The sequence below is a fragment of the Epinephelus moara genome, chromosome 20 (genome assembly GCF_006386435.1).
Source record: "Epinephelus moara isolate mb chromosome 20, YSFRI_EMoa_1.0, whole genome shotgun sequence".
NCBI lineage: Eukaryota > Metazoa > Chordata > Actinopteri > Perciformes > Serranidae > Epinephelus > Epinephelus moara.
Genome location: NC_065525.1, coordinates 2,044,471 through 2,053,707, shown reverse-complemented (window position 1 = coordinate 2,053,707; position 9,237 = coordinate 2,044,471). Strand labels below are relative to the sequence as shown.

The window sequence follows — 9,237 nt, the reverse complement described above, 5'->3', positions numbered from 1 at the left end:
TTAAAAAAAAATACAACAACGCTGTTACAATCATTTTAATATTGTGTTATGTACTTACCAAGAACTCCAATGACAGACGCTCTGCCGGTGTCCTGTCGCTCTGCTCTGTGCTGTGCTCCGCTCCCTACCGCCGAAGTGGTTTAAAAAAAGGACAGTTAAAATTTGAATTTCGGCGCGTCTGGGCTGCGCTGCCTAAACGGATTGGAGCCGAATGTATCATTACGACTGTCAGCGTATAGTCTCCACCCAGACTCGGCGCAAAGCTGGGTCAGAGGCGCTTGGCGGTGTGACTGCTACGCGGATCTCACGACTTGTAGGCGGATCTGGTTCAGTGTCAGCTGCTGTCTGGGATAAGACATAGGGCTGTCAAAATTGCTCAAAAATGACGTTCGAATATTCGTTCTAAAAATAACTCATAGGTTCAAATGACGTTCGAATATTCGTTCTAAAAATAACTCATAGGTTCGAACCATTAGAATTTTTTTTTTTCGCATTATGTCCACAAGAGGGCAAACTAATACAAGGAAACATACTTGTATATGTATTAATACAAGGAAACATAACTAGCCTACTTGTAGGTATTTTTAGTTCAACATAAATGTCTTTGAAAACATTTACATACCTACGCATTAAAACACATAAAACAATTATCTATAACATTACGTTAGAAACGACCGCGGACCTCTCGCTCGCCCCCCCTCTCTGACCCGTCAGGCCACACCGCTCGCGGAAGCGCTGCGAAAAGCCTCGAAGCGCGGAGAAGCGAAGCCAGTTTCCTTTCGGCGTCCATGTTAACCAATTGTGTCATCCACACCGGCTGCGCCGCGCCGCTCCGCGCAGCTCCGTGGCCGGCTCTGGTCTATTTTCTGCACGAGCGAATGTGTCAAGCCGGGTGACGGAGACAACAGCTGGGAGCACAACTGCTTGTCGACCAGCATGGAGAAATGCGCGTCTGATGTGAACGGAAATGCTCCGGCTCGTGCGCTGCGCATCGCAGCACCTCCGCGGGCGGTGTGGCCTTATGCAGTGCGTTCAGTGCAGCGGCCCAGGCCAACACCCACTCGCAAAGAGGACAGCTGCGGTGGTGTTTTTTTTTCTCCATAATCGAATATCAATTTTCACATTCGAAGGTCCATTTTTTTTTCAAATTCAAATTTAAATTGACAGCCCTAATAAGACATTCACATTTGACGCTGATGATAGTAAAAATGTTCTGCATAAAGGTGCTGAAACTTTGGATGAATACTGCACACCCCAAATAAAATGAAACCTATGACGGAGTTTCACTCCCACATGCAAAAACAGATGATTTTTGACTGACATAAAAACAGAAGCACCAACCACTTTTAAATAGTCAAGGACTTGACTTGACATGATACATGATCAAGTCATTTTTTAAATAGAAGAAGGTAAGAGAAAAACCCTTGCTGGTAGTGGCACCACAGTAATGGGCGCAAGGACAGTGGGACTGGAAAACATGTTGGTGGACTTTTTTTGGTGGACTTAGACAAAGGACACAAGAGGGCGTGCAGAGGCAAGGTACATGTCGCCTTATCACTGCAAAGAGTGAGGTAATAGACATGTAGCCCGGCAGTGTCTGGCATATGGAAAAAATTGTGCTTTCAGGAGATCAAATAGAAAAAAGAGGGAAGACACTCCATGCCACTGAGACAGAATAAACAAATGGTGCAAAGTGAGTCTAACCAGGTCAGTGATGAAGGAAATATGGTTCATTCTGTAGGACTGCAGAGTGGCGCTTGGTTAGCTCCTTTGCCGTAAATGACACCATAGTTCCTTTTAAGCTGGACACAGGGGCTAAGGCAAACCTAATACACTGAAGTAATGCATGTTATCTCAAAGTGAGACCCAAAATACAGAATAAGAGAGTGGCTTTGATGCCATATAATGAACAAAGCACTGAGGCAAAGAGAACATGTAGGCTAAAGGTTAAGGGCAAGAATTGTATTCACCGACCCATGTCTGTTGTAGTATCTGATGAACATTAGACACTATTGGGCAATAAGGCATGTGTGGATATGGGCTTGGTAATGAGAGTTTATACCATCAATAGAATGACGTGCAGAGTGCCTCCTAGAAACTACAAATCAGACTCATAATGCTTTAGTGCACAAATATGCAGATGTATTTCAGGGTTTTGGAGAACTGCTTTATCAAACTCTATCAAACAGAGAAAGGACACACAACCTGTGATTCACGCAGGCAGGGGAGCTCCAATGGCTCTCTGTGAAAGAGTAAGGGCAGAAATAGACCGCATGGAGGGCCTGGGTGTCATAAAGAGGGTGGAATTCACCGACTGGGTAAATTCCATGGTCTGTATCAACTCAAAAAGCAAGGTAAACTGCATGTTTTTATGGATTCGAAGGATCTTAGTTCTAATATCAAAAGAGAGCAGAGAGAGAGAGAGAAATTCCCAAATGAGGAACGAGGAAATGAGGAAATAGGCTAATTAATGAAATTACAAAGTACTTTTCCAAGATGGAGGCTTTGCATGAATTCTGGCATTTAAACATCGATGAAGATAGTGCTAAGATGTGCACTTTTAATGCCCCCTTAGACAGGCACTCATATCATTTGGATTTGGGGATTATATCCATCCCCAAGATCTTACACAGAGTCATGGAGCAAATTATTGAGGGGCTGGACGGTATGTGGGTGTATGTGGATCATCAGATGGTGTGGGTCTCCACTCAGAAGAGCGTGTCATCAGACTGGAGAGAACACATAGGAGAATACAGGAAGAAGGACTCAAACTAAACAGGGACAAATGGGAAAATTCATACTAAATTTAGCTGTGAAAACTGTTCATTTAAGAAAGCTGCTTTCAGTGGGGACACGAACATGAGAGAGAAGTTTAGTTTAGTGTATTTAGTCCTTTGCAAGGAAATTCTTTTCACAGTCAGTGCAAAAACATTAACAATTACATCGACATACAAACACACCACAGGCTGGAACATTGTCAGACAGATGTTATTCATTCATTTAGGGCACGTATAGCTGCAGGAATGAAACTCTTATTGAACTTGACTTTTTTGCACAGAGGTAGCCTGTACTTACGGCCGGAGGGGAGGAGAATGAAGTATTGGTGGAGTGGATGGTCAGGGTCCTGTGTGATTCTAAGTGCTTTACGGGTCAGAGATGAGGTGACACTGTCAGATAGGTTAGGAGTAGTTAAGCCAATGATTTTGCTTGCCAGATGGGTTACTTTCAAAAGTTTGTTTCTATTAACAACCGTGAGCATGGGGAAGAAGCAGATGGCACCATACAACAAAACCAGTTCAACAATGCTGCAGTACAGAAGGAAGAGGAGTTGGGGTTGAACAGACAGGTGTCGGAGTTTGCATATAGCTGTGAGTCTCTGTTGGCAGCGTTTGTAAATGTCCGTGGTGTGCTGATTGAAGCTGAGGTTATTGTCCAGTGTAATGTCGAGATATTTGGAAGACTCCATCTCCTCCACCTTCTCCCCGTTGATGAAGAGACTGGGGAGGGGGGCCAGGGTTTTGGGAGGGCTGATAATCAGTTCTTTGGTCTTGAAGATGTTGAGGTGGAGATAGTTATTGTTGCACCATGTGCTGAAATGGGAAAGGGAATGTTGGTAGGCAGCGAAGGAGTCGTTATTGTCCAGCAATGCAAGAATGGCCGTGTCATCTGCATATTTAAAATAAAGTGTGGTGGGAGATAGACTCTGACAGTCATTTGTGTAGAGGGTGTAGAGGAACGGGCTGAGCACGCACCCCTGCGGAGCACCAGTATTGAGCGTGATGGTGGAGGACAGGGACTGGCCGACCCTCACTGCCTGGGGTCTTGTCGGAGAGGAAGCTGTGGATCCAGTGTATTAGTGGAGATGGAACATAAAGGCACTGTAGTTTCTGGATCATCTGGTGGCGCTGTATTGTATTAAAGGCAGATCTGAAATCAACGAGGAGTAGTCTGGCGTAGGGGGGAGTCCAGGTGTTGAAGCAGATGGTGCAGGAGAGTGGCTACCGCATCGTCTGTACCTCTCCTTTGTTTGTATGCGAACTGGTGGGGGTCTAACAGTGGGGACACATATGGCAGGATGATCATTTGAACCAATTTCTCAAAACATTTCATTATGACGGAGGTGAGACACACAGGCCTGTAGTGATTCGGCTCTGATGGGTGGGATTTCTTTGGAACAGGGATGATGGTTGATGTTTTCCATATACCTGGGACTGTGGAGGTACAGAGGGATCAGATGAATTAATTCCAGGGCGCAGTTTTTCAGAACCCGACCTGGAATGCCATCCAGCCCAGGAGAATGGAAGGGGACTGCTACATGTTCTAGCAAGTGAACTGGAACCCCCACTGAAGTTCTTCTGCCCCAAAAAGAGAACAATGGTCTTTTCAGATGCGTGGAAGGATGGTTTAGGGGATGTCCTCCTGCAGGAGGGTGAGGAAGCATGGCAACCAGTGTTGTATATGTCACACCTCAAGATGGCTACAGAATGCAGATACACACAAATTAAAAAGGAGTACTTTGCTATGGCTTTTGAGTGTGAGAAATTTTATAACTACATCTATAGACTTCCTAAAGTTAGGCTAAAAACAGACCTTAAGCCACTGCTCGTGATTGCAAAGGAAAACCTGTGTGACATGTCGTCCTGGATACAGCACATAATGATGAGACTGCAGCATTATGATTATAAGCTCACATATGTTCCACAGTGTATCTGCTATAAATATATGTGTTCCTATATTCATAGCAGATACACTGTGGAAGGGTTGCACCTGGGGGGTGTCAGTGATTTCCAGCTGGTAAGAATCATCTTCCTGGCAGCTACCATTCTAAGCATCAGTGCCGATTGTTCATCAGATGTGTAGTTCCAAGTCATCCCTGAGCATCCAGAGAGTGCCAGTTCTGGATCAGGGGGAATCTCTCTTCCATAGTACCATTAAAATATTTTGCACCAATAGTAATGTTGATGAGGACAGAGCCAAAAAAGGTGCATTTAAGAGCCCTCTGCAACTTTACATTTGTCACATAATGGAGAATCAGACAGAGAAATTTTGTTTAATTTGATCTTTGAATAGTCTGTGAGTGTCTGTCTGATATTAATTGAGCAAGGGTTAATTGTAGTTAAGCCTTCATTTCAAATGTTATCGACATCTCCTGATTCAGCTCAGTGGACCAAGCGTCTTTCAGATGGGTAGTGGATACAGAGGTCGTAAATAGAGATACAAAGCCAGATATCAGGTGTCTGGAGTCTGGGGGAAGCTGCAGGAGCCCAAAGCCTTTGGTATGGTTTCAAAATTAGGAATTTTATCTTTGACACAATGCCTAATTTGTGACTTGTGTTTCTTAACTCAAATTTAACCGCCATCGTTAACTTTAGCTTTAGCCTCAGCGGTGTTGCTTATGCCAGCCTCCGGTGGTGAAGTCAAATAAGGTAAGGGGCATGACGTTTCCGATTCACGCTCTAAGCATTGCACCAATCACAACAGACTGAGTGAACTGACCAATCAGAGCAGACTTGGCTGCTGGGGAGGCGGGACATAAGCCAAAACACAGCAGAGGTGCTGCAGCACTGATCAGTGTAAGACAAACAATGTGTGTTTTGAACAGTAAAGCACATGAATCTATTACACTAGACCCCAATATTACATGTTTATATCAATATGACCCTGAAAATATGCATAATAGGTCCACTTTAAGAGATACTAACACATTCGGCAAACATTTAACATAATTCAGTATTAACTGTAGCTCCATGTAAAGAGAATAAATGTATTTTGCAGCTAATCCTCCGCTCGTCTACGTTAACAACACAGTTACATGCAGCTTCTGATTTATTAAAAACTGTTCTTAGCAAAACATGACGCCAACTTTAGCAGCAGACTTCAGTTTTAGTAATATAAATAAGTAGTGAAAGAAATAACTATAGATGAAGTACGGTAAATCAGTGACACATTCTCACCCCTAATGACTAAACACATAATTCAAGGTATGTTGCAGAGTTTATTTTATAACAAGCTATTTTCTAATGTATGTTGAGAATAAAATCAGACAGGGAAAAACAGGATAGGTGTTTAGGTGTTCTAGGTGTCATTCTCTTATGCAAATTTTGGGTGTTTGTGCGCACAGTCAATAATCACAGGTTTTTGGAAGTAGGACTCACCCACCAGTTTTGGGATCAGGGTGCTTACAAACTCTATCGGTGTCCCTTTTTCCTCTCCTTCTGCGATGCCCACAATTTTTATGTTGTTGCAGCAAGACCTTCCTTTTAGGTCTTGAACTTTGGCATGCAGGCGAGTGTTCCGTTTTCTCCATCACCGTCAGACAGGATTTGTGGTCTGAGGCTACCTTATCCATGGAGTCCATTCGGGCCGTTAATGTGATTTGTTAGGATTGTAGAGATTCAAATTTTGTCAAACCGGTCGTTGATGGTTTTCAGAATTGCGTCCGACAGCTTTTACCACATTACACCTGCAGACTCACCATTAGAGTCTGACCAGCCTCATCTCCGCTAGCCATAGCACCTGTTTGCTTCTGTTGGTTTTCAAGGCTCTTAATGGCCTCACCCCGTCTTATACCAAAGACTCTCTATCATTTCATGTCCCTCCACAAACCCTGAGATCCTCCATAGCTGCTCTTTTAACTGTTCCTAATAGGGCTATACGATATGGACAAAATATCGTATAGCCACTATATTTCACTATATTTTCAGGATAAATGGTGATACACGACGTACAGTATTATTTACCTATTAATATGACATTACAACCTCTACACAGTAAATATGGCATCACACATTGTAGGTAAAGTAGGTGGTCATCCACATATGGTCATTTTTAAAGGCTTTTACCATTAGATCTTCCTGTGACATAATAGCAAAGTAAGAAGTTACATTCATCTAGGTTGACAAACGTCAGATGATTGCTGGGTCTTAAAATACTTGACATTACTGCAACGCCAGTGTAATTGTACTGTGTGTTACTCCAGCAGGTTCAGCACAGTGTGACACATCTTCACGACCTGCTGATTTCACTGCAGGTACTAGAGACACACCTCCAGTAAAAAGATGGCACATACAGGCTGTGTTTACTGTCATTCTAATTCATCCCAAACCATTTTCTGCCTCTAGGCTGTGGTGGTTCAGCAGGACTCGTTCATTCAGGAGCAGCGGCAGACCCTGAATGAGCGGCTCAATGCCAATTCCTCCAGACACTCGTCCTCCTCCTCACTCTCATCCTCTTCCTCCTCATGCCCCTCCTCCTTCATGGAGCAGGAGAAACATAGGAGTCTGGAAAGACAGCGACAGGAGGCGGCCACTCTGCAGGTTCACTTTCACTGCTCCTTCCTCGTTTTTTCCTCATTCCTCATTTCTACAGGATTTATACCTCATGTTTTAATCCAGTCCCACAACTAACCCTATCTTACCATCTCAATACAATATCTACACACCTTCTTGCTTCAGAAACAGCAGGCTGCATACCAGGAGGAAAAGAGGAGGAGAGAGAAGGCATGGGACTTGAAGGAGAAAGGTCTGGCAGAGCGGGAGGAGAGGCTAAGAGTAGAGGAGGAGCAGACCAGCAAGAGGCGTCAAGAGCTGTTGGAGGAGAGAGAGACACTGCAGAGGAAGGAAGAGGAGTACCAGAGAGAGATGGAGAGGGTGAGGGAGGCACAGAGGAGGCTGGAGAGAGACATGGAAGCTCTAAGGAGAGACACAGAGAGACTGGAGGCCACGAAGAGAGACAAGGTCAGAGCCTGGGGGATTTTTACCTCTTATGTTAGCTGGCTAATGAGGCTTTGATAAACTATGGTCAAGACAAGGCATGGGTGAGATGGGTTGTCTTCTCCCTGGTGGACAGTTAATTCCACTAAAACCTGACTTTTAAAATACATGTAAACATGTTAGTTCGACTGAAATTGTACTGAATCAGATTTCTCAAAGTTAGACTAACACACCCAGAAAATGCAACTGGGAGTCGAATTATCTCTGCATGCATACAGTCAATCAGACCCAAACTGGCATAGGTGCTCTGCACTATGCGTAACAGAAGAGGAAGCAGGTAACAACATAGTGAAATCTACATCCAGTCCAATTAAATGGCCTGAGCTATAACCATAGCTCCACTTAACAGTGCATGTAAATGCACTGAGTGCTTGAATCTTTGCTCAGGATTGCACCAATCACCAGAGGTCCAAAGATTTAAAGCTGTAGATCGTGCCACAATAACAGCTCACAGGAGTCAGTGTTTGCATACCCACACTAGTTTAAGAAGAGGTCTTATCAGCCCTAAACAGCTGTGTGGGTGTACAGTGAACTTTTGATAAACTGTGAATTACGGATCTGATAGTACCAGCCCTTTGTCCCACTTGGAGAGATTATAAAACTGAAATTCATTGGTAGAAATCACCAGCATTGCAAGATAACGGCATTTGTCACAGACAGACTGTTTTTAGGTTATGTGTCTGTGTCTTTGAATGTAGTTGTTGTTATTGCCAAAATAGAACTTTATTAGCTAAAATGTATAAGTGCAGGGCAATACAGTCACCATGTGGGATGGAAATAATTTATTGTAAAATAGATTAGATTAGATTAGATTAGATTAGATTAGATTAGATTAGATTTATCTCTGAGATGTCAGAACAAAGTGAGATGATGGATCCAGACTGATGGATACAAAGCTTTTCAGACAAAGTTATCTGGAAGAGAAACAAAGGTGAACAGTAAAATCATTACCAAACTGTCTGTTGTAAACATCCATCAATTTACAGACCCACTTTCTGCTTCACTTTTCACCCAGGTGTTTGTGTTAGGAGGGATTATTAGTGGCATTTCAGTGTTCTATAGACGAATTCGGCGAGCGATTTGTGTATGCCGCCATCTTGCGGCGGCGCCATTGCTGCGGTGACATGTGTCAGTCATCAATTCATTATAAGAAAAGATAAGATACACCTTTATTGATCCCATAATTGAGAAATTCCAGTGTTACAGCAGTCAAGGAAAAAGAGTCAGATTAAAGATTTCAAAATTAGACTTAAAAAACTTAAATAACTAGGCATGCAAATAAGTACAATAATCCAAGAGTCGGCGATAAATAACAATAACAATAATAATAATAATGAAAATAATAGGAAGTGGATAATAATGAGCAGCAGTGAATGAGAATGAGCAGTGGATAAAGGGAGCACATCTAGTGCAAGTGATTGTATGTGCAAAACAGCAGACAGCTGTGGTGTCCATAAAGTGTCCA

The 9,237-nt window shown here is 43.2% G+C and overlaps 2 protein-coding genes across 9 annotated transcripts in view; one reads left to right on the top strand and one right to left on the bottom strand.

Annotated features, from left to right (window-relative positions):
- LOC126407416 (inverted formin-2-like) overlaps positions 1 to 108 on the bottom strand; it is a 7,101-nt gene extending 6,993 nt beyond the window's left edge. Inside the window, exon 1 of the mRNA XM_050072286.1 lies at positions 59 to 108. The gene's annotated coding sequence lies outside the window, so the exon portion shown is untranslated. The remainder of the gene's footprint in view (positions 1 to 58) is intronic.
- Positions 1 to 9,237, top strand: part of akap13 (A-kinase anchoring protein 13) — a 190,987-nt gene that overhangs the window by 155,130 nt on the left and 26,620 nt on the right. For 6 of the 8 annotated variants that reach the window (XM_050072194.1, XM_050072195.1, XM_050072197.1 and 3 more), the window contains 3 exons: positions 6,980 to 7,030; positions 7,122 to 7,316; positions 7,455 to 7,736. In XM_050072194.1, coding sequence (XP_049928151.1) covers positions 6,980 to 7,030; positions 7,122 to 7,316; positions 7,455 to 7,736 — 528 coding nt within the window. The remainder of the gene's footprint in view (positions 1 to 6,979; positions 7,031 to 7,121; positions 7,317 to 7,454; positions 7,737 to 9,237) is intronic. The other 2 variants (XM_050072192.1, XM_050072193.1) reach the window with 2 other exon arrangements.